The sequence below is a fragment of the Thamnophis sirtalis genome, unplaced genomic scaffold, assembly GCF_051295495.1.
Source record: "Thamnophis sirtalis isolate CommonGarterSnake01/CBP01778 unplaced genomic scaffold, rThaSir2_p1.2 scaffold_6, whole genome shotgun sequence".
NCBI lineage: Eukaryota > Metazoa > Chordata > Lepidosauria > Squamata > Natricidae > Thamnophis > Thamnophis sirtalis.
In genome coordinates, this window is record NW_028261386.1 from 126,886,523 (window position 1) to 126,912,640 (window position 26,118).

General features: G+C 41.1%; 1 protein-coding gene across 1 annotated transcript in view; it reads left to right on the plus strand.

The window, feature by feature from the left end:
* LOC148045211 (uncharacterized) overlaps positions 1–26,118 on the plus strand; it is a 278,032-nt gene that overhangs the window by 56,177 nt on the left and 195,737 nt on the right. The window contains exons 3-5 of the mRNA XM_087719049.1: positions 8,068–8,261; positions 13,309–13,436; positions 24,706–24,820. Coding sequence (XP_087575175.1) covers positions 8,068–8,261; positions 13,309–13,436; positions 24,706–24,820 — 437 coding nt within the window. The remainder of the gene's footprint in view (positions 1–8,067; positions 8,262–13,308; positions 13,437–24,705; positions 24,821–26,118) is intronic.

A 26,118-nucleotide genomic window follows, 5' to 3' on the forward strand; every position in this document is an offset into this window, starting at 1 on the left:
GGAAAGAATGTTGAAAATTGCGGGAGGATGCTTTCATATGCCAAGTAACGCTTTCGTTATTTTTTTTTAGCGCTGTGACAGAAGGGCGATTGGGGACACTTAAATTAACACGTGCCAACTTTGCCTACTCTGTCAAAGCAGCTCTGCAGATACCGTACATGTTTAGGGATGAATAGGCCCAAGGAGCTCCCATTTCACATCTGCCTGGCCGTGAGAGCTCGCAAATTTTACGTGGAGTTTGTTTTATGACTTCAGCAAGAGACCAGAATGGGTCTTAACGTTTAAAATGCCCAAGGCAACAAAAGGTCTCTCTCGTTTTTCTTTCATTTTTAAAAAGCTTAGCAAGAAGCAATGGTTGGGTCCAGGGGTGGGTTTCAACCGGCTCGCGGTGGTCCCCGCGAACCAGTTGGTTGGCGAACCCAGAAGTAAGTAACTTTCGGGAACGGCGAAGGGCCCACCCACCCTCCCACGTTCCTTACCTGGTTTTGACAAGTTCTGCGTTTCCATGCATGCGCAGGACACATACAGCGCCTGCGCGATCCTCCAGGAGCAGCTGGAGCATCGCACAGACGCTAGTACGCATGCGTGTGCTGCATGCGTGCACGAGGAGAGGACGCCGCCGGCCCCATTCCAACCGAACCAGTTGGAACGGGGCGAGAAACCCACCCCTGGTTGGGTCTTTGCAAACTGGAGGCTTTATTTCCAGCATTTCCTATAATGGCCATATGACTGCACAATGGTTATTGTTGCTGTTGTTTTTTAAGATCTGCGGTGGCGCAGTGGTTAGAGTGCAGTACTGCAGGCTACTTCTGCTGCCTGCCGGCTCCCTGCAATTTGGCAGTTTGAATCTCACTAAGCTCAAGGTTGACTCAGCCTTCCATCCTCCCGAGGTGGGTAAAATGAGGACCCAGATTGTTGGGGGCAAATAGGCTGACTCTGTAAACCTCTTAGAGAGGGTTGTATAGCACCAGTGGTGGGATTCAGCCAGTTCTCACCTATTCAGGAGAACCGGTTGTTAACTTTCTAAGTAGTTCAGAGAACCGGTTGTTGGAAGAAATCTCCTTTTGTTTTTTTCCCACTTTACAGGGCTAATCCTGTAAGGAAGGCAGGAAGGGAAACATTCTGGTGTTGTTTCTCGCCTAATCTTTATTGCCCTGCTTACAGAAACTGCCTCTCCGGTTAACCCTTATTACATTGTAACAGCTAAGGCAGTGGTAGTCAACCTGGTCCCTACTGCCCACTAGTGGGCGTTCCAGCTTTCATGGTGGGCGGTAGGGGTTTTGTCCAATACTGAAGCACTTTCCTTTTTTAAAAAATTTAATTGACTTCCCTACTTTATAAATCACCATTACTGTGGAACCGGTGGGCGGTTAATTTTTTTTACTACCAACAGTGATACAAAAGTGGGCGGTAGGTATAAAAAGGTTGACTACCCCTGAGCTAAGGTGAAGAATGAGTGACCTTGAGTTGGCCACACCCACCCAGTCACATAACCCCCGACCCCCGCCTACCCAGTTGATGATTACGGCAGAGAACCGGTTGTTAAATTATTTGAATCCCACCACTGTAAAGCACTACGAAGCAGTGTATAAGTCTAAGTACTATTGCTATTGCTATTTATTCCTATGATCTTTTGCTCCCAGATGGATCGACTAAGAGTGAAAAATCCCATTTTCCTCCTTGCAAGATCTGTGACAAATATATTGTAATACTTGGCACATTGAAGACGTGCTCTATATGGGGCAGCCCTTCGGCGACTTCAGCTTGTCCAGAATGCAGCCGCGCGAGCGATTGTGGGTGCACCTCGGTTCACCCACGTAACACCTATCCTCCGCGAGCTGCACTGGCTGCCTATTGGTCTCCGGATACGCTTCAAGGCGCTAGTCGTCACTTATAAAGCCCTTCATGGTATTGGACCTGGGTACTTGAGAGACCGCCTGCTGCCAATTACCTCCACCAGAGCGATTAGATCCCACAGATTAGGCCTCCTCCGAATTCCATCCGCCGGCCAATGCCGACTGGCGACTACCCGGAGGAGAGCCTTCTCTGTGGCTGCTCCGACCCTCTGGAACGAACTCCCCATGGAGATTCGAACCCTCACCACCCTCCAGGCCTTCCGCAAAGCCCTTAAAACCTGGCTATTCCAACAGGCCTGGGGCTAAAGAATCGTTGCCCCTATCTCGAATGGTATGATTGTTGTGCTTTTAAATTATGTTTTGTTTTGTGTTGTTGTAAAATTGTCTGTATCCCCCCTTCCCTTGTTTGAGTTGTGAGCCGCCCTGAGTCCCCTTGGGGAAAAGGGCGGCATACAAATGAAATAAACAAACAACAAACAAACAATTTTGCATGGGCCATGTTGCACGTAGTGAATTTCCGTCACCCAGGAAATAGCTGCCCACACAAAGCAACCTGCTGATAAACCCTGATGCGTATCTGATCCCCAAAGCATTCGTTTCTACTTTATGCTTTGTTTTTGCTTTTGGGGGAAGGGTATGGAGAAATCTGAAATGGTCAGAGAATCATTGCTAAAAATATAGCAGTGGAGAATGTCGATAATTTTCATAGAAAATATGCATTTATCAATGACTTTTCATAGAAATATTCCCTTTAGATTTGGCTCTCTGGAAGACAGGAATCTTCAGAATTTTTGTATTATAAACCTGCTTATAAAAGTATAACCCATCTGGGCTTGTGCCTTTATCTTTCTTGGTAAATTGACTTACAACAGTTTATTTAGCGACCGTTGGAACTTACAATGGCACAGAAAAATATGACTCACGGCCAGAGCCGAGGTGGCGCAGTGGTTAGAGTGCAGTACTGCAGGCTCAGTGGTGGGTTTCAAAATTTTTTTAGAACCTCTTCTGTAGGTGTGGCCTGCTATGTGGGAGTGGCTTGCTGGCCATGTGACCGGGTGGGAGTGGTTTGCCGACCATGTGACTGTGTGGGTATGGCCAACTTGTAAAATGTGGTGAGACTCACTTAGCAACGCTCTTGCTTAGCAACCAAAATGTTGGCTCAGAAACTCTGGCATTTGAAGCACCCAAGTCTTAAAGCTGTCAAGTTACAGGACCCTTGCACCCCTAACCCTTTAGAAAAAAAAAAACCAAGGGTGTTCAAACTTTAAGCTTTAAGACTTGTGGACTTCAACTCCCAGAATTCCTCCTCTCTCTCTTCATCTTGATGATGTGCAGATGGGTGTGGGGGAGGGAACTGGAACCAGTTCTAAACAGCACTGTAGATTTGTGGAACCTCTTCTATGGAAGAGCTTAGAACTGGCAGGAACCCACCCCTGCTGAGGAGGGTGAAAAATGGACCTACCAGGCCCACAGGAAGTCAGAAAATGGGCTGTTTCTGGCCTCTGGAGAGCCTTGGGGGGGAGACGAGGGAGGCCGTTTTTGCCCTACCCAAACTCCAAGAAAGCTGTGTGCACATGCACGGGGCAGCGGGGGAGATCACACGTGCATGCACAGGGGACATGGTGCAGGGGGCATTAAATTATGGGTGTGGGCATCCGAGTGCACACATGTGCACGTGCTTTTGGCACCCGAGGCAAAAAAGCTTTGCCATTACTGCAGATGACTTGCTTTACTGCCATCACCACATTATCCTACTATGTAGTTCTCAAATAGAGCTTGTTCCGTGATGCAGTACCTCTGCTGAAACTAAACAGGTAGTTCCTTGAGTATTTTTTTGGCTGTACTCAGAAAACTAACTTCAAGTGAAAGTTTATTTGTGTATTTTGGGAGTCAAGTGTTCTTCCTTTGCTGCTGTAAAGCAGGATGTCTTCTAAAATGTCATCCCGGTGAAAGTCCTTTAAGGGTAAAAAAGGAAACGACAAGGAAATTGGATGTTGATATGATTGTTTTACTTTTTTATTTGACACAGGTAACAAGACATGTTGCTGCCAAATAGATTTTATGGCCATCTCAGAAAGATAACTTTCAACCTTTGGGAGAGTAGGCAATGAAAATACAACCAAGGCAAGAGTGAAAAATGTTAGGGAAATATTTGTTTCTTACAGGAGTACTGCTGAAATGGATTGTGTTAATTTTTTAAGAGTTTCCATATCGTTCACGGAAAAGAGTTTATTTTTGGCACATAAGAATGACTTTGAGAGCAGAGATGGCTAAAATATCAGCATATCTCAAGGACCACTCAAATGAGAGATATAAACTGGAGTGGAGAAGATGGATTGACTATACTCAAAATAAATATGGGACTAAGAAATTCCAGATAGTTTATGACTGAAGAAACAAGGAATGATATAACCTGTTTAGACTTAGCCTAGCAAAGAGGAGTTAAAGCTCAAATGAAAGATGATACTAACTTTTTTAAAGTTTATTTTAAAACATCTTTGTTAAAGATTTATACCCCGTATTTGTTCTGGGAAGTCGGGGGAGGGGAGATTGGGGAGGTTGGGGGGAGGGCAGGGGGGGAGGTAAACATTTGTAAAAGTTTTGTTTTTAAATTTTCAATAAAAAAAAAGAATGACTTTGAGAGGTGAAAAATGTTAATATACTTCTACAAACAAAAGATGAAGCTAAAGGGTGACAGCCATTATATGGAGCAGATGAGCAGAAGACCAGCAGGGTGCATTTATGAACACCAGCTATCAGTAAGCAGATACAAGAAGGCAGGCAGTTGTCTGCCCTGTCTCAGCTTGGGCTCATAAGTAAAAATGATCCTTGGCTCCATTTGTTGCAAAAGGGACAGTTATATCAGGAGTCAAGTGAACTACAGTAAAGCAAAGCCAGAACTGAAATTTGCATGGCAAAATCCCTGAGTACAGTAGTTCCCATTACTGCCCCCCATCATCCGATCAGTTTCAAAGGCAATGTTTTCAAAAGGGTCGTTCCGAGTTTGAGTTTGAACTCGTTATGCAGCTGAATTCTCATCCGTCCAACCTTGAAATCACGTCTCAGGATATACAGTAAACAGTGTAGCCTTCCCTCCTCCCATCTAGCTCCCCTCTGCCAATACAGAGTTCATGGCAGATTGATGGTTCACTGACAAATGCGCGCTCGTCAAAAGTGCACCACCGAAACCGTGGCGAGAAAACCGTGAGTTTGAAATCGCGCCGACGAATGAGCACTGAAGCGCGGCAACAGCAGCGCACCAACAAAAGCGCGCTCTAAATCTAAACCTAACCCTAAACCTAACCCTAACCCTAACCCTAAACCTAACCCTAACCCTAACCCTAAACCTAACCCTAAACCTAACCCTAAACCTAACCCTAAACCTAACCCTAAACCTAACCCTAAACCTAACCCTAAACCTAACCCTAACCCTAAACCTAACCCTAAACCTAACCCTAAACCTAACCCTAAACCTGACCCTAAACCTGACCCTAAACTTGACCCTGACCCTAACCCTTACCCTTACCCTTACCCTAACCCTAACCCTAACCCTTACCTTAACCCTAATCGCGCTTCTGTTGGTGCTCTTTTGTCGGTGAGCGTTTGTGGGCGCACTGTCAACATCACGGTTTTATCGCCACGGTTTTGTCGGTGCGCTGTTGTCGGGCACGCATTTATCGGGTCACACAGATTGATACCAAACAATTGCAAACACAGCCTTAAGGTAGCAGTTCTGATTTAAAAAACCCCCCTCCTTAATATCAATATATGTTGAGATGGGCAGACTCAACTTTAGTTTCAACTGGAAAATTAGCCACCCTAGACTAAGCTAAATCCATTAGAGAATTCTTGGAGGCCTAGCATTCAGATAAATCTGCCATCAACGGGCATATAGAGATAAACAACATGTAGACATCATCCAAATGAGGCAATAAAAAGCTAAAAACTAAAAAAAACAACAACCACTTCCTCACTAGCAATCAACACCCAGATAAGGCCTGGGGCTAAAGAGCTGTTGCCCCCGTCTCGAATGGTATGACTGTTGTGAGTTTTTAAATTATATATTGTTATCTTGTTGCTTTTAAATCTTTTTGTCTGTATTCCCCTCCCCGGTTCGAGTTGTGCGCCGCCCTGAGTCCCCTTCGGGGGAAAAGGGCGGCATATAAATTTAATAAATTGAATTGAATTGAATTGAATAATGCCAAGATTAACAACTAATCAAGCAGTATAAACAATAGCCTTATCAAGGAACTACCAAGGAGAAAAAGAGAGAGCAAAGCCCACTCCTTTTTAGCGCTGAAGATATTAGCTCGTCTGGTTACGAAACCTTTGCAAGCAAAAAAACCAAGCTCAGAGAGCACCAAGGACTCCACAAACATTAATTTTCTGCTTCATTATGTCTTGTGCTGTTTACTCTTCAGTACAGCTCCTTTCTTCTTTTCATCATGCTCATTAAATACATTCATAAGAATGCAACATACACAGCTTACTCCTTTACATAACTGCCTCAGAAATCTTTATGTTTAATTTGAGGCTGACAAAATACATTTATTCCATAAAATATTAAGGCACAACAGTTTCAAGGTAATCTCCATATTTTAAGTGAAAAGATCTATCAATGACAACATAATATTATTTCTGTTCAACCACAAGTAATTTTCTTCTGTACTATATTGCTAGATTATTATTTATACAGAAGTATAAGTACATGATAAGGACCATCTATTCAAATAGGCAATCATCAAAGTGTATAAGCAGCAAATAATAGTGTAGTTATGCCATGACAAAAAAAAATAAGCAGATGGAAGCATGGGGTATATTTTAATTTATGATATGCTGCAGCTCTAACTTTTAGAATCTGCCACCTAGAAAAAGGCTAAACAAAATAGATAAAATTAGAAAGTGTGGCACTACAACATTAAGCAATTAGCAATAAATCAAAATAAGGGTCGTTTTCATAAAAAAATACGTAAACAAAATTACCTATAAAATATATCACAGATTTGTGCATACCATTTTGTGGCTTGTATGGTACTGACTGCTGTAAAACTTGCTTTGGATGAAGAAATGAATGCATGATCAACTTTCTCTCTCGTACGGATATGGTCACATCTAAGTTATTCTACCAAATTTCCTTACCAAATGAACAAAAAATGAAACAAAATCCAGTCAAAAGTGTTTTAACTGTTTTTTATGTCTTTGTTTTCTTTTTTCTTTTCCCAAGAAAAGGGTCACACAAAGCTAGGATTTTTCAATGATGGGAAATAATAGGAAGTTGGTTAATCTGTTTAACCAAAAAGTCTTCAACAAAAGGAAATTCTTATAGCCGCTTCAATTTCATGTAGTTCAAGACAAGTGCAAGAAGTTTTTCATCTGCAAAAAAAGTAGAATAGAATAGAATAACAGAGTTGGAAAATACTTTCTTACGCCATCTAGTCCAACCCCCTGCTCAAGCAGGAGACCCTATACCATTTCTGACAGATGGCTGTCCAGTCTCTTCTTGAAAGTTTCCAGTGATGAAACACCCATAACTTCTGAAGGCAACTTCTGTTCCCTTGGTTGATCGTCCTCACTTTCAGAAAATTTCTCCTTATTTCTAGGTTGAATTTCTCCTTGATCAGTTTCCATCCATCATTCCTTATCTGCCCTTCGGGTGGCTTGGAAAATAGCTTGATCCTTTCCTCTCTGTGGCAGCCCCTCAAATATTGGAAGACTGCTATCATGTCTCCCCTGGTCCTTCTCTTCACTAAACTATCCATGCCCAGTTCCTGCAGCCGTTCTTCATATATTTTAGCTTCCAGCCCCCTAATCATCCTGGCTCTTCTCCTCGGCAGTTTTTCTCGGATTTCAACATCTTTTAAAACAAATATTGAAACAAAATGTTTCTGAGATTTCCCATATTTCCAGGAGAAATATTTATTTGTATTAAGAAATTAATCAAATATCTAGTCTGTACAACTCCAAGAACAATTGCATTGAGGGTTGTTGTTGTTTTTTGCTTACATGACACATCCAAGCAAATATTGGGAAGAAAAGCCAAAATGAGTTTTCTATACAGATACAAATACCTTAGAAATCTGTGATGATCTCTGCCCATTATTTTGAAAGCCTAATGCACAACTGTTATCCTTGATACACTGAGAGGACATAATAAAAGCTTTTGCCCATTTTCTGACAAATAGTTTTCTCTCTCACACTGATTGCTTTTAAGGTCCATTTTGTGAAGAGACCGTGAAGCCGTGTAGTTCTCAGCCATGCCAGAATGAAGCTGTATGCTACAATAATCCTTCCGGGTACAATTGTACCTGTCTTCCTGGATTCCTTGGGCCCAATTGTGAAACTGATATCAATGAGTGTTTTTCCGAACCTTGCCAGAATGGAGGCATATGTCACGATCGGCCAAATGTGAGTATGATTTCTATATAATGGATAAGTGTGTGCCTGGTGTGTGTGTGTGTGTGTGTGTGTGTCTGTGTCTGTGTTTGTGTGTGTGTGTTTCAAGTAGTCCTCAACCAGTGGTGGATTTCAAAAATTGTTCGAACCTACTCTGTGGGTGTGGCCTCCTTTGTGGGAGTGGCTTTCCGCCCATGTGACCGGATGGGAGTGGCTTGCCGGCCATGTGACCGGATATGAAGATGCCGACGACACTTGTCAGAACCACCTTAAATTACCTCACACACAGCACTGGCATGCATAAGAATATGATGTAAACTTGTTTTTTAAAAGGCATCTTTGGTTTGCGTTAAAACAACTTCAACACACGCAATGTTCTGATTGCACCACAAACGCAGTAGTCATCCTTACCTTTCACAGAGGCACTGAGTTTTATAAATATGAGCATGATAGTGTAGAATAATCATCTCCAAGGACCAGTGGTGGGTTTCAAAAAATTGTGGAACCTCTTCTGTAGGTGTGGCCTGCTTTCCGGGTCCACTGGTGGAATCTCTTCTAACCGGTTCGTTAGATTTGACGAACCGGTTCTACCAAATAGGTGCGAACTGGTAGGAACCCACTTCTGTCCTCAACTTACAACCATAATTTGGACCAGACGTTTTGTGACATTTTTCCCATTCACGGAGCTGTGGTGGGCGTGGCTTGTGCATGATGCATCCAGCCCTGTTTGGGCCACCAGTTTGACACCCTGCTCTATGCCATTTTTCTACTTGCACTTTTACATGCTTTCGAACTGCTAGCTTGGCAGAAGCTGGAACAAGTAATGGGAGCTCACTTCATTAGGTGGTGCTAAGGGTTTGAACCGCCAAACTGCTGACCTTTCTGATCAACAAGCTCAGCGTTCTTAGCCACTGAACCACCGTGTCTCTTCACTGAGTCACTTTTTGGTTCAAAATATAATCCAATTCCACAAAGCTTCTTCACAGCACATTTATATGTGGCACTTAGAACCATAGAACTGTAGGTTCTTTACTGAGAAATATGTCCTGCTATGTTTAGGGCTTAGAGGCAAGAGTTCTTGGCATAGCCACCCCAAATTTTTCATCACCTTTGAGTGTATGATCTCTATGTTTATGATTTTAACTGTTTATTTTCCAGATGAGTATTCAAGATAGAGCATGTCCCCTAAGTGATGTAACAATAAAATGCAAAAATAACATTTAAGAGAATAACAGAGCGGGAAGGGACATTGAAGGTCTTCTAGTCCAACCTCTAGTCCAACCAACCAAGCAGGAGACTCTATACCAAACTCTTCTTAAAAGCCTCCAGTGGTGGAGAACCCCCAACTTCTGGAGGCAGCTCATTCCACTGATTAATAATTGTTTATTTCACATATATAAAACCTCAAAAAAACAGCAATCAACAAAAGCTTTAAAAAGAGAGGGAGGGAGGGAGGGAGGAAGAGAGAGAGAGAGAGAGAGAGAGAGAGAGAGAGAGAGAGAGAGAGAGAGAGAGAGAATAACAGGAAAGACTCAGAATAGCAATAGCAATAGCAGTTCGACTTATATACCGCTTCATAGGGCTTTCAGCCCTCTCTAAACGGCTTACAGAGTCAGCATATCGCCCCCACAGTCTGGGTCCTCATTTCACTCACCTCGGAAGGATGGAAGGCTGAGTCAACCTTGAGCCGGTGAGATTTGAACCGCTGAACTGCAGATAGCAGTTAGCTGAAGTGGCCTGCAGTACTGCACCCTAACCACTGAGCCACCTCGGAAGGATAGCCAAACCTGAAATGGAGCATATTCTCCTGTATAGATGGGGGAAATGATGAATTTCAAAATGCTTCCATTGCAAATAAGGTTTTTTTTTCCCTTGGTGCCACAATTCTCAAATAATCAGGCAAACAATAAAGCAAAAAGTTTATTCTGAGTGCATTCCCTGAAGTATTTTACGATCCTTGGAGAAAAAACGCAATTTAACTGCTGAAAGCAACCGCTTAAAAAGACACAAATCATGTTCTCCTTAGGCCAGTTTATTGGATTTACAAAGGAGATTAAAATTACCTCTTTAAAACACTATGAAGGTAGAGCAAATCCTTTGTGGCCCTTTTCCTTGTAAGTTCTTAAATGAAAAGAAGAGAAATGTATTTATGGACTGGAGTATTCTCCTTTTATTGAGTGAAGGTGGGAGATTTCAGCCCTCCAGAAAGTCTAATTTAGAACTATTTTTGCATGTTTTCCATGGTTGGTTTTCTTATCGTTACAGAATAAAAAATTAGTACAATGAAGGGCAATGTTTCCAATGATAGAAATGTGTACTGAGGTTCATTTTCCTCATTCGTACCCAAGAAAGTGGTGGGACTGTTTTTTTTTTACAGTTGTTCAATGGTTTTCTCTTACACAGAAATCCATTTAAAGCTCTGTAGCAGTAGTGGGTTTCAAAAATTGTTCGAACCTACTCTGTGGGTGTGGCCTCCTTTGTGGGAGTGGCTTGCTGCCCATGTGACCGGATGGGAGTGGCTTGCCACCCATGTGACCGGATATGAAGATGCCGACGACACTTGTCAGAACCACCTTAAATTACCTCACACACAGCACTGGCATGCATAAGAATATGACGGGAAACCAGCATAGGTAGGAGAGGCTAACAATCAAATTTATTTTATCACTTATTAAATGTATAAGCATCCATTTCACCAATAAAGTAACTCTGACTTACAAACAGTAAAAGAGTAAATATAAAAACAATTAAAATTAAGAAGTTTCATATAAAAAAAACTAAAACAAAGGAGACGGATGGCATGAGGGTGAGATCTTCTTCACTCCAGTGAAAAGTTTCCCTCCTCAGGGCCCCAAGGCAACTCACAAAAACAGATTTAATGCCTTGCTAGAAGTGTGGGAGCAATTACACATCCAGTGCAGTGGTGGGTTTCAAAAATTGTTCGAACCTACTCTGTGGGTGTGGCCTCCTTTGTGGGAGTGGCTTGCCACCCATGAGACCAGATGGGAGTGGCTTACCGCCCATGTGACCGGATATGAAGATGCCGACGACACTTGTCAGAACCACCTTAAATTACCTCACACACAGCCCTGGCATGCATAAGAATAGGATGTAATCTTGTTTTTTAAAAGGCATCTTTGGTTTGCGTTAAAACAACTTCGACACACGCAATGTTCTGATTGCACCACAAACGCAGTAGTCATCCTTACCTTTCACAGAGGCTCTGAGATTTATAAATATGAGCATGATAGCGTAGAATAATCATATCCAAGGACCAGTGGTGGGTTTCAAAAAAATTTGGAACCTCTTCTGTAGGTGCGGCCTGCTTTCCGGGTCCACTGGTGGAATCTCTTCTAACCGGTTCGGTAGATTTGACGAACTGGTTCTACCGAATAGGTGTGAACTGGTAGGAACCCATCTCTGCTCTGTAGAAAGTTAGCATCCAGCCCTCTCCTAGAAAAAGGAAATATTTTAGGAAATATTAAAAAGGCAGAATATTTTCCCTAAAAGGGACATAGAAACTCAGTCGTCCCCCCCCACCTTTGTTAATGGCCCACTAAGGCCTGGGCCTTATGTTCTACATAACAAAGATCTACCTCCTTCATGCAGAGCCATAGTAGGAATTGCCCTTTCATTGCATCATTACCCAGCAAGGCTCAATCAAGCCTGGGACATAGACAAACCTACAAAGTTACCCCTGCGTGGCCCCATGAGAGACTGACAGCCAATCGGAACACAAGCTCAAATTCAAAGTCCAACAAAGGGCATAAAATCCAGGCCCTCTTAGCATCTCTTCCCCTTTTTTGCCCAGGACCTCCACCGTTAAATCATCTTTCCAAGCAGTCTCCATGTCTCTAGTTTCTTCCCACTTGGAACTGAAACCAGATGGACATTTCTTCCAACAGCTGCATGTTTTTTGTGTACGTACTTGAAAAACATGTTTAAAATATTTTGCTGTCACAATATGAATATTGAAATGCACTTTGATACTATTTTTTTTTCTTCTAAGCAAAGCATCTCTGTTAAGAAATGCAAAATAGATTAATGGTCACCTGTAATTAATTGCTGGCTTGAGAAGTCGGTTTAATATTTGAATTTTCAAAGGTCGAATTGTTCAAGCATCTCTAAAATGAGAGCATTCATTGAGTTAGATGAGTGCAGAAATATGTTTTTGCGTTAAAAAAAAACCCCATCCAAGTACATCTGGCCAATCTTAAACTGCTGATTTGTAATAATGGTGTTAGATCCATTGCCTGTTCATTTATGATGCCGTAAGTTGCCCAAAGTCACTTGACAGTGAGATGGGCAACATATAAATTTAATAAATAAATAATAACTAAATAACTATGAAAAAGCTTTCCCCTCTTTTTAATTATCGTGCACCTATTTTTCTCCCTTTTCTTGGATACCTTATTTAAGGAAGTAGATTTCAACTAACACCAATTAATACAGTCAGAAGACATGATGAAAACTGCACAACGTATGAACAGACTTTACCGTAGTTTCAAATGGGAGGTGGTGAGCATCCTTGATTAAGATAAATCTAAAAAGTTAGAGGATTCCTGGAAGCCTGGCATTCAGACTAATAAGCCATCAATGAGCACATAGAGATAAAGAATGCATACATCCCATTCAAAAGTAAGAGTTAAAAACCTAAAGGTGACAACACCTAACCAGCAATCAGCCCTCAGCTAAGCAGAAATTAACTCCAAGCGATAAACAGTGGAACTAATCATGGGACTAACAACTCAGTAAACAATAGTCTAATCAAGGAATTGTCAAGAACACTCACCAACGTTGACAGGACAAACCATTATATATAAAAAGAAAACCGACATCACTTCTTTTTAGTAGTGATGATGGTATCTAGTTGGGTAAGAAAACAACCAAGAACAGAGTGTACCAGGGATTCCACAAAATTAGCTTTCGGATTTCAGTTTTCTCTAGAAATTGAATCTTTCTTTAGGTATATTACAGATCACACGATGGACATTTAAGACGCATCCTTCATTTTGGATTTTTTTGCAAATGTGATTTAAGAAGTCTCTCTCTTTTGCAGGATGTGTCATGTACCTGCTTGCCAATGTTCACAGGTAAATTCTGTGAAAAGATGATGACCCTTTGTGAACCTTCTCCCTGCCTAAATAATGGGAGTTGCATAGATGAGGTGGAGAGCTACCATTGCAGGTAACAACTTTTTCAATATTTTCTAGTTTACATTTTCATCTGGGTTTTAGGGGGGAAATTGCAATGAAATAATAATGCTTTACTTGAGAGACCGCTTGCTGCCAATCACCTCCACTAGACCGATTAGATCCCACAGATTAGGCCTCCTCCGAATTCCATCCGCCGGCCAGTGCCGACTGGCGACTACCCGGAGGAGAGCCTTCTCTGTGGCTGCTCCGACCCTCTGGAACGAACTCCCCGTGGAGATTCGAACCCTCACCACCCTCCAGGCCTTCCGCAAAGCCCTTAAAACCAGGCTGTTCCGACAGGCCTGGGGCTAAACAACCGTTGCCCCCGTCTCGAATGGTATGACTGTTGTGTGTTTTTAAATTATGTATTGTTATGTTTCGTCTTTTATTTTTTGTCTGTACCCCCCCTTCCCTGATTTGAATTGTGAGCCGCCCTGAGTCCCCTTCGGGGGAAAAGGGCGGCATATAAATATAATAAAATCAATCAATCAATCAAAATCAATCAATCAATCAATCTTTTTATTAGTCCTGCCTGTATTCGGTTGGAGAGGTTCTATAGAAACACAACTTTTTGTTTTCAATGGCCAGGAGACGAAAATGAGAGACTAAAAAGTAACAACTGGAAGGGATTTTACTCTATTTCATCATGAATTCTCTAAGATAAAATATATACTTCTCTAACTTGAGATGAAATTTGAATAAGTTGGAAAGGCAGATCCCCTGCTCAGTGCGTGTATAACATCATGTTTGGGAAAAGAAAAATGTAGCTACTCATTCTTAATTCATAGACTTCTGATAATAATTCACAATGCAGCTCATCAATCTGCGTGTTGGAAATAGATCAGTGCTTTTCTAAAAACTGCGGAAGAGGACCAGGGACACGGATAGCTAATTCTAGCCCATTTTTATATAGATTTATAGATCTTTTCTTCAGACCATTAAGATGTAAAATTAGTAGTCTTCACACTTGCTTAGCTTTTCTTTTGGATGCCTTAGAGAAGGTTCCATCATGCATTTTTAAAGTGTAGTAAACAAACACAACTTTTAGAGTAGCCGTAAAAATAGAATATTAATATCTCTGCTAGGTAAAAGGATGGTAATCCATTGGGGTGCCTAAGAAACCTGATGATGGTGTCAGAATGTAGTCCCCTATTTGCAGGGAATGTCAAGTTGAAAAAGAAATTTACACATAGAGAAATATCAGTGGAGGTCTCCTCCTCCTCCTCCTCCTCCTCCTCCTCCTCCTCCTCCTCCTCCTCCTCCTCCTCCTCCTCCTCCTCCTCCTCCTCCTAGGAGATAGATATCATGAAGTATCTAAGCATTTTTGAGGGAATATTACCCAATTAGGATTACAAAGTGTAACTAGACGGTGTATATTTCTGTGCCTGCATTTATTGGGGAAATCCAAATGCAAGTGTAGAAAAGAAGATTGAAATTGGTGAGTTTCAACTCCTTCCTGCTGCTACTAATTCTTCCCAATATATCCTGTTATTTTTCACAAATTGGTGGACAGCATTAGAAAAAAAATATTCAAAGGTATTCTACTCTACTCTACTCTACTCTACTCTACTCTACTCTACTCCACTCCACTCCACTCCACTCCACTCCACTCCACTCCACTCCACTCCACTCCACTCCACTCCACTCCACTCTACTCTACTCTACTCTACTCTACTCTACATCATCTCATGAGAGCCAATTGTTAAATTTGGGGGAAATGTACAAGCAAGGGCAGAGCTGAACTGTTTTTTTTTCTCCTTGAAGACATTTCGCTTCTAATTCAAGAAGTCTCTTCAGTTCTTGAAATGTCTTCAAGGAAAATCAAAGAAAGTCCAGTTGCCTTTGTCAGCGTTTCAAGTATCATGTTGAATTAAATCAGAGTCCAAGGCAAAATGATCCTTAAAGTTCCAATTTAATAAAGCAGACATCTTAGCACATCCGTGTTAATCCCAATTCTGGAAATTACACCAGAATTCTACCCAGTTAAAAGTTCATGATCTTGTCCCCACACCCACAATCCATCACATGGTCCAATCTTCTTCTTCCACGCTGGCATCCACACCCAGCTGCTTCCGGTCAGGTGTGAAGGTGCGGATACAAAAGATGACCTTGGTCTTCTAGAAAAGAATGATAGCAATACATTCCACAATCCTACTCCTGTCTATTCCCCCCTCCCATCAACTATACTAAAGAAACAGCATAATGAAATAAGAGAAAGTGCGGCAGGCCAAAATTCTAAAAAGAATATAATTGCAGGCCTGACAGCCTTTTGAAAAAGCATCCTTAGGACAACCACGAATCGCCATAGATACCTCCAGATTGCCAGTTACAAATTTTCATTTCCTCTAAGAACTTCTAAAGCTCTGTTAAAAACAACAACAACCATACAACCACCCAAAAAGTTCCAGGTCAATATGGCACAATTTTAACAAGTCCTGTGGATATGCCTTAGCAGGCCAACAAGCTGAATTCCAGAGCTTTTGCTTTAACATATTGAATAAAGGGGAGCTGCAGATATTGCTTTTAAGCCTTTTGGTTAATATCAAGTGGTGTGTGTGTGTGTGTGTGTGTGTGTGTGTGTGTGTGTGTGTGTGTGTGTCTTTGTGTGTGTGTTTGCATGGGTGGTGGTGGTCAGGGAGCCTTTCTCAGTCTGTCCAGCGTGAAAGAAAATGCCAACAGATTGACTGACCTCACCTGAATGCAAAATTCTAGATCTGAATTTTTCAGAAATTTGCAAGCAACCAGAATTTTTTGAAATTTAAGAACAAATAAGTGATGAGATAGCAGTATTCCAATATTTTTTGTTGGCATCAGTGATTATTGGGAATGCCTATTATAACAGGCCATAAGGGACATGTGAATTAAGATGACTCCTTATTTAATTGGGCAGTTATTAAATTGCTAAAGAAAGGCCAGTGAGTGAGTGAGTGAGTGAGTGAGTGAGTGAGTGTGAGTGAGTGCGAGAGAGAGAGAGAGAGAGAGAGAGAGAGAGAGAGGAGAGAGAGAGAGAGAGAGAGAGAGAGAGAGAGAGAGAGAGAGAGAGAGAGAGAGAGAGGATAGTTAGCATGCTTCCCTGAAAATAAGACCTGGACTTATACTTAGAGTTATTTGGAGTGGATGATAGATAGATAGATAGATAGATAGATAGATAGATAGATAGATAGATAGATAGATAGATAGATAGATAGATAGATAGATGGAGGGGGGAGGGGGGAGGGGGAGGGAGAGAGAATTATTCAGTTACAAGCACTCCTGGAGGAAATAAATAAGTTCTGTGTTTCCTGCATGTAAGTAAGAATATGCTTCCAGGCTTAGTCTAATGGCATTTCTGAGAGCTGAAAGATTCAGTTTCCTGTTTAGGGTTGAGATAATTGGTTTCATATCTTTGAATGATTTCTCTTCTTTGGGTTTTAAAGACTAATTTAGAACAGAAGGAAGAAATCTTTTTTCAGATTGAAGACGCCTACCCATTTCTGCAAAGGATGGCTGAAGTGCTCTCAAGCCTTCTTAAAGAGGATTTCAAAAGCCAGGAAGTTGCTCCGGTGTCATTTATTTTTTTACTTAAATACCCCTTTCCAAAATCATATCATTTTGCATTGCATTTCTTTCTGACTCAATCTGGAATAGACTAGGATATAAAATAACCCCTTTGAGAGGTCTTTTAGTAGTCTGTTTAGATTAAGGTCAATTTCTGGTCTCCCCTCACTCAATTCATTTGTTTTTCTTTCAAAGTACGTAACGGATATTTACAGAAGATGCTTATACTGTAATTTTCCATTTTACTTTCTGCAGACTAAGGGATTTTATCTGACCATATCTAATTTCCAGAAGCACCAGTGCATTATCAACACATCACTCTTCCATTTACAAATTCAGAGACATGTCTGATAGCATCTCCATTTATTGACTGGAGAGGAGAGGGGAGAGAAGAGGAGGGTAGGGGAAGGGAGATAATGAGGAGGAGAAACAAGATCATCTTTATCTGGGTCAAGCAAACAGGATGGGTAGATCATCTCCTGATGAGATGTGAGATAGCAGTATTCCAATATTTGAAGGGCTGCCACAAAGTAGAGCAGGGGGGGTCAACTTATTTTCCAAAGCACCAGAAGGCAAGGCAAGAAACAATGGATGGAAACTAATCAAGGAGAGAAGCAACCTGAAATTAAGGAGAAACTTCCTAACAGTGAGGACAATTAAATGGAATGGGTTTCTGTTCTGACCCCCCTCGTCCCACCCCAACACACACTCCAAGCCAAAGATAAGTTACAGCATTTAATTAACAGACAGACAGGTCCTTGGCAGCAAACCAGCACAGACAAGCTTGGGCAGCTATCCACCACAGATAAGCCCTGGCAGCAATCCAGCCTGCCAAGCTCACCATAATGTTCTCCGACATTAGTTCCTGCGTTGACTTCTGCAAAAGGGGTGTGTGCACAAGCAGTCCTTTTATAGTCTGGAGAGGAGCCTAAAGACCACCAGCTGAGTGCAATTACATCCTGTAATTGCGTAATTGTTCCTTACGCCTATTAGGAACAACTGCATTGGCTCCTCCCCACTGGTCCAAGGCTCAGGTGCCTCCTGGTGGCCAACCAGCCTCTCTGCGCCCCGCTCACAGTCGGAACCCTGTCCAGGGTCCTCCACATCCTCCAAAGCCGACTCATAGGGCCCCTTGCTGTCAGAGTCTGGTGGCAGCTCCAACGGCTCCTGCTGGGCCACAACAGGTTTCCTTCAGTGGTGTGGGTGTTCCATCACTGGAGGCTTTTAAGAAGAGATCAGACATCTCTTGATGTCTATCTGAAATGACATACGGTCTCATGCTTGAGCAGGAGTTTGGATTAAAAGATCTCCAAGGTCCTTTCCAACTCTAGTATTCTATGTTAACTTTAAATTAGTCTGCAAGGGATACATTAAACTTCACTGCAGTAATCCAAATTTGAACGAATAAGAGTATGGGTAGTTGTTGCTACGTTTTTCTACCTTAAAGTGTGTAATTGTTATGCTAGTTGAAGCTGAGCAAAGAATACTTTGGCCATGATTCCACCTGCTTCTCTAACAGAAGCTGTGAGTGTAAAAAAGACACTGAAGTTGCACCCTTGATCATTTCATGGGATTATGACGGTCTACAGAATTACAGTGAATACTGCTAATAACTCCAAGTCCCAATTGTGCTTTTTCACGAGGCAACTGGACTTTAATGGTTTTTCTTTGAAGACATTTTGCTTCTCATCCAAGAAGCTTCTTCAGGTCTTCAAAGAAAAACCAGAAAGTCCAGTTGCCTCGTGAAAAAGCACTTTTGGGACAACCATGAGACATTTTGCTTCTCATCCAAGAAGCTTCTTCAGGTCTTCAAAGAAAAAAACAGAAAGTCCAGTTGCCTCGTGAAAAAGCACTTTTGGGACAACCATGAGACATTTTGCTTCTCATCCAAGAAGCTTCTTCAGGTCTTCAAAGAAAAAACAGAAAGTCCAGTTGCCTCGTGAAAAAGCACTTTTGGGACAACCATGAGACATTTTGCTTCTCATCCAAGAAGCTTCTTCAGGTCTTCAAAGAAAAAAACAGAAAGTCCAGTTGCCTGTGAAAAAGCACTTTTGGGACAACCATGAGACATTTTGCTTCTCATCCAAGAAGCTTCTTCAGGTCTTCAAAGAAAAAAACAGAGAGTCCAGTTGCCTCGTGAAAAAGCACTTTTGGGACAACCATGACCTGGATGACTGAGACATTAATAACCTCAAGGTTTTTTTTTGCATAAACAGACCCTCCCTTTTTCTGAGATTCTCAATTTTAGTCAATTTCATTCCTATTCAATTTCTTACATCTTCCAGAACCTACATCAGAAAATCGATTGCATCTTCTGCCTGTCCTCAGTGGAATGATAGATTGAATATCATCAGCCTATTTATTGATGACCAAATACCTTTTTTATTTTTAAATTAAAATAATATGCTAAAACAATAAAATAATAAATGATATGAAAGAGAACATCAGATTGTGCATCTCACAAAAGCATAAAGGATATTTCTCCAGAGTACATCCAAACCTAGGCTTGTTCTTATGTCCATTTATATTCAGGGATTTTGCTTTGTTTTTTGACTGCATCTGCCAATCTGACATTATTTCCTTCATTTCATCTTTGACGTTCCTCCAATTTCCCTCATTTGATTCCAGTGTTCTAGTTTTATCCATAGTTGATTACCTGTCTGGTTTTCTTGCCTCTAACCATCTGCTTCCTAACCTACTGGTTCCTTTTACTCGGGAAGAATTGTTTTCCATTCTAAACATATAACCAAAAAGATTCAATTTAATTTTCTTGACTTCAGCTGTGATATATGACTATCCTGTATCCTAATTTCACATTTTAAGTCTTTTTATTCTGTACAGACTTGATTTAAGAATCTAATATAGCACTTTCTTCCAGAAAATGTCAAGTACTATGGGGAGATACAGGTAGCTTGTGGTTAGAAATATATATCACAATAGATTATGGCAATTCTTCATTCCTTTTTGATTCCCATGTTTTCTAGACCACTAAAATATCATAAAAAGACTTTAAGAAAATGTGATAAATGCTTTAAATGCTTATAGCTCAACCATTTTTTCAGCTTCTTGTTCTCATTCCATTTGAGAGAATTTACTTAGAACTTTCTTTTAATAGAGAAAGTGATTTTTGAGACATTCTTATAATTTCCAGAAGCATTGATATTTGCACCTTTTATCCTATTGATCAGCAGAGATATTAAGAATAGAGACAGCAAGAAAAAACTCCCACTTAGTCTCTGCTTTCCTTTCCTTTAATTGGAAGGCTGACACTCTTAGATATAGTTCATGCAATTAGGGTCCTGATTGAATGAAAAATAGTGGATATATAAAAAAAAAACCCTTCTCTCTTGCAGATATTAATGCTGGATCTGAAGTTACCAAAGGCAAAGATAAAATAATTAGTGTTGCCTCATGTTCCTGTTGTCTGCATTATTGGATATAAACTGTGAGATTGCTGGTGCTCTCTCTGAGCTTGGTGGTTTTTTTGCAGACATTTCATTACCGAACTAGGTAACATCATCAGCGCTAGAGGGGAATAGGGTTTGCTCTTATTGCATATAAATTGTAAAAAGACAATTAGATAAAATAAAGTGATTCCAAAGGCAAATTAAAGGAATACCCATTGAATTGAATTGAATTGAATTTATTGCACTTATATGCTGCCCTTTTCCCCGAAGGGGACTCAGGGCAGCTCACAATCCAAGTCAGGGAAGGGGATACAGATAAGGGATAAAAAAGATGAACAAAAACAATACACAATTTAAAAGCACACAACAACCATACCATTCGGGGGGGGGGGGGGGGCAAAAGTTCTTTAGTCCCAGGCCTGTCGGAACAGCCAGGTTTTAAGGGCTTTGCGGAAGGCCTGGAGGGTGGTGAGGGTTCGAATCTCCACAGGGAGCTCATTCCAGAGGGTCGGAGCAGCCACAGAGAAGGCTCTCCTCCAGGTAGTCGCCAGCCGGCATTGGCCGGCGGATGGAATTCGGAGGAGGCCTAATCTGTGGGATCTAATCGGTCTATTGGAGGTAATTGATTGCAGCTCCTTTGTTTTCAGGAATCTTAAGCACCAAGAGGAACCAAATAAGAGATAAATCCCTTTTCTTTCAGAATACTTAGATTTGTATACCAGTCCAAGAATGCTTTGCCTGGGAGGAGTTCACAGAGATTTCCCTAGAAGAATTTATGATTGAAATAGTATCATTTTTCTGTCGAGGACTTGGGAAATCTTGGAGCCAGGAGATTTGGGGAGCTCAGATTGGGGCTGGGGGAGCTGGCAAGAAATTATTTGTGAACATTTTAAAAGAATGTGTCGTTTGCAAGCGTCTCCCTGTTTTCATTTTTGCGTATGTGTGCAAACAAGCATATGTTTGCATTTCAAGGGCTAACATTTTGAAAGATGGAGATTGGTTCATAGATGTTGGTGATGTTTATTTACGCATTTGATTTAACCATATCTCCAGTGGTGGGATTCAAACAATTTAACAACCTGTTCGTCCAGAGTCAGGTTTGATGTCGTGGGAGGCGTGGCCCATCCTTTTCCTCCAGCTCTGTTGAGCATGCGGGATGCAATGGCCAACCTCCTCCGGAGATTCGTACCCTCACCACCCTCCAGACCTTCCGCGTAGCCCTTAAGTCCTGGCTGTCCTGACAGGCCTGGGGCTAAAGATTTCAACCCCACTCGAATTGCATGACTGTTGTGTTTTTAATGATGTATCGTTTTTCATGTTTATGACTTGTTTGTCCTCCCTCCCCTCGAGTTGTGAGCCGCCCTGAGTCCCCCCAGGGAAAAGGGCGGCATACAAATAAAGCATCTCAATCTCTCATCTCAATCTCAATCTCAATCCTGTGCTGCAATGGAGAAACGGGCAATGGAGTGGCAAGCATGAGAGATGGAGGAGGGAAAGCATACTTCTCCTTCCCTTGCACCAGTTGCTCCATTGACTGTTTCTCCATTGCGGCACAGTGCAGTGCGTAGTGTTAGATCGGCGGAAGAATCAGTCTGAGGCGTCTGAGGTAACCGTAAGTCAACTGCTTTATTACAGGCAAGAATGAAGAACAGAGGTAGAGCGGCACCCTTCCCCCGTCTGACAGCTTTTTATATGGAGCTGTCAGACGGGTGAACCAATAGCCACGCGTATGACAGCCCGGCAACTTGCAGACGCGCCTGATTGGTTAAGGCACGCCTGGCTGCTGCCGAGCTGTCATTCGTAAGTCCGAGGACTTACTTAGGCTATAACACGTAGGATCTACTTTGGTAGCAGGGAGGAGGGGAATTTAACAACCGGTTCACATAAACCGGTACAAACCGGCTGAATCCCACCACTGCATATCTCCCAATCCTTCCTTTTCAAAACCAGATCTTTGGAGTGATCTAGGTGCTCTTGAATTATTTACTGAGTCCTGATTCCCATTGAAAATGGAAGGATTCTTGAAACTGAGAGAGCTGGTAAAACAGGAGGGCATCACCATTTGAACCCTGACTCACAATAATAGAACAGGACTGATGCCACAGTGAAAATTGCCATTCAAAAAAATGGATGCTGTTCCTCAGCTACTGCAGATAAGAAATATTTTTTTTTCCTCTTAAAAGAAAATCTATAATTATAACTAAGGAAATAGAATAATACTCCTATCATTATCCACCCATCATTGCTTCCTCAAGCCAGTGTCTGTCAGCTATTGACAACTGTTAGCATACCAATTATATAGTGATCATTAGCTAAGTGTCCTAAATCTTATTTGTCATTACTTTCCTCAATTTCTCAGTAATAGAGCCATCTATTCTAATAGCTTCCCCAAGGTGCTGTACAGTTTGTTATTATCTATTTAGCTCAAGGTTGATTTTACATATCTTAAGTTATGAATGTTGTGGAATTTTAATGTTTTTTTTTTATATATTTTTTTGTATGTTTCCCATTCCTTTTTTTATCTGTAAGCCGCCCTGAGTCTCTCGAGAGTGGGCGGCATACAAACCCTATAAATAAATAAATAAATAGATAGATAGATAGATAGATAGATAGATAGATAGATAGATAGATAGATAGATAGATAGATAAATAAATAATAAACAAACATACATAAATAAACATATATGTGTGTGTGTGTATGTATGTATGTCTGTGTATATATGTATATATGTATATGTATATACTGATATGTGTGTGTGTGTGTGTTTGTGTGTGTGTGTGTATGTATGTATATATTTATCAGCACAAATACAACACAAATGTAACAAAGGCAACAGTAAAAAATATTGGGTTTCTGTCTGGATGGTCTCTTGTGACGAGCCGAAGGACAGAGAATGGAAGTAGTGATCTTCCTCCCATATTTGGGCATACCAGGGGTTGTGACTATATATATATATATGGGAGGAAGATCACTACTTCCATTCTCTGTCCTTTGGCTCGTCACAAGAGACCATCCAGACAGAAACCCAATATTTTTTACTGTTGCCTTTGTTACATTTGTGTTGTATTTGTGCTGATAAATATATACATACACACACACACACACATACATTTATATCATAAATTTGTGTTATATTTGTGTTATATATATATTTGTGTTATATATATAAATAAATAAATATATATATATATATATATATATATATATATATATATATATATATATATATATATATATATATATATATATATATATATATATATATATATATATATATATATATATATATATATATATATATATATATATTTAGTGTCACAACCCCTGGTATGCCCCAATTATGTATGTTATATTTGTGCTTATATATGTGTTTGTGTGTGTGTGTGTGTGTGTTTGTTATATTTGTGCTGATAAATAAATAAAGGGAGACTAGTATAGATCTATTTCAAGCTATTTAGCTCTCATCAGCTAGCCATACCCTTACTGGGAGGATCTGTGCTGTATTGCCTCTAAGGGTGGATGGATGAGAAATCCTCTTTACCATAGTGTACCTCACCTGGCTAAATTATTTGCAACAGGTAGCCTGAATTTGTTACTGTTCCAATCAAGTCCCGTTGAAATTACACTGTGGAAATGTGGTTTTTGGTAGTCAATCAGTGGTTTTATTTAAATGAAATGTAATTAAAATTTCAGAATTAAATTTCAGAACTAAATGAAATCGAATTAAAATAAAATAGCACCAAAAGACAACAGAAGAAAAAATAGTTGGAGAGCAACCTAGAACTAAGGAGGAATTTTCTAATGGTGAGAGCAATTAACCAGTGGAACAACTCGCCTTCAGAAGCCGTGGCAGCTCCATCACTGAAGGCTTTCAAAAAGAGACTGGGCAACCCTTTGTCTGAAATGGCATAGGGCAGGGGTGTCAAACTCAAGACCTACAGGCCAGATTTGGCCCGTGGGGTGCTTAGATCTGGCCGTGGGGCTGCCCTGGAATCAGCGACGAACCAGCCCACATGACCTCCGTTTTCACTGGCGGAGCACTCAGGCTATCACATGCACCCCCAACACGAGTGAGGTTGAGATGGCCATGCCCCCCTTGCCACTTCATCCCCCACATCCCAAGGTCACACACAACCCTGATTAGGCCCTCAATGAAATCGGGTTTGACACCCCCTCGTACAGGGACTCCTGTTCAAGCAGGGGGGTTGACTAGAAGACCTCCGAGGTTCCTTCCCACTCCATTATTCCATGCTCTGTGTTCCATGAATTTACATTTCAGAATTCAAGTCCTCTGAACTCTGTTGCTGTATTTACAGCTGCATGCCAAGCTACACTGGAAGAAACTGCGAAGACGTAATTGACTACTGCAGGATTCTCAGCATCAGCTGTCTGAATGAAGGATTGTGTCTCAATATAATTGGAGGATTCAGGGTAAGTAATTTAATATGGTAAATAAATTCTGGGCTTTGAAAAATAGGAAAAAGTTCAACCACAATCTGAGAAATGCATTATCTGTTGGAGAACCAAAAAAGAACAACACATTTATGTATTTGTTATATGCACACTTCACTCAGTAACACAAGAAGCATTCAGTCAGATAATATGGATTTTTACTTGGTTATCTGTTAGGAAAATTAGATATCAGTTTTACCCTTGAAAGAATGTGTGACTAATCTTTGGAGCCATACCCTCCCCCCCCTTGCTAAGATAAAACTTTGATAATTTAATATTAATTCTATATAAAGGGGGGCAGCCAGTTCTCACCTATTTGGGAGAACCGGTTCTTAACTTTCTAAGCAGTTCAGAGAACCGGTTGTTGGAAGAAATCTAATTTTGTTTCCCCACCGCCACTTTACAGGGCTAATCCTGTAAAGAAGGCAGGAAGGAAACATTCTGGTGTTGTTTCTAGCCTAATCTTTATTACCCTGCTTACAGAAACTCCCTCTCCAGTTAACCCTTGTTACATTGTAACAGCTAAGGCGAAGCGCCCATCGACCGGGGTGACGTTGAGTTGGCCACGCCCACCCAGTCACATGACTACTGATCCCCGCCTACCCAGCTGGTTATCAGGGCAGAGAACCGGTTTTTCAATTATTTGAATCCCACCACTGAAGTGGTGGTGGGGGGAAATCCTTTATGGACAGATTTTTAACCAAAATTTAGTTGGCAATTTAATCAAGCACTTAATCTAACAAATTCTAGAGAATCAGTCGTATTTCATGACCACACTTCAGTAAAGGATTGAATCATGCTGCTTTTCATTTCTGTCTGGAATGCATAGAGATTAAAAATAAGTGAGAGACAGAAATAATAATGGGGATAGCTCTTGAAAGGGTAAAATTGATTCCTTGTGAATTTGGCCTGTGCCCTGATTAGGACTAAGTCCTATTCAAATGATATAGAGGAAACAATTAGAGGCTTATCTTCTATAAATGCATCTGCTGTGCTTGGAGTTTTCTGTAGGTTTGGCAGGTCTTACAAACATGAGTGTAACAGGCAGCCCTTTTGTTGCTTAAAAAAAAACCCCTTGTTCAGCGGTCATGAGTAAAAAAATAACTGGGTACCACAATGAGTCGAAAATATATTCCTTTATCTTTCAGTACCAGATCAAACATTTCTTCAGCCCTGGCTGAGGGCAAAATTCACTCACTTATCATGCTTGTGGCCTATTACCTTGACTGTTTAAGAGTTTAGTGCTTTTTGGAAGAAATAGCATGACTGACAGGTGC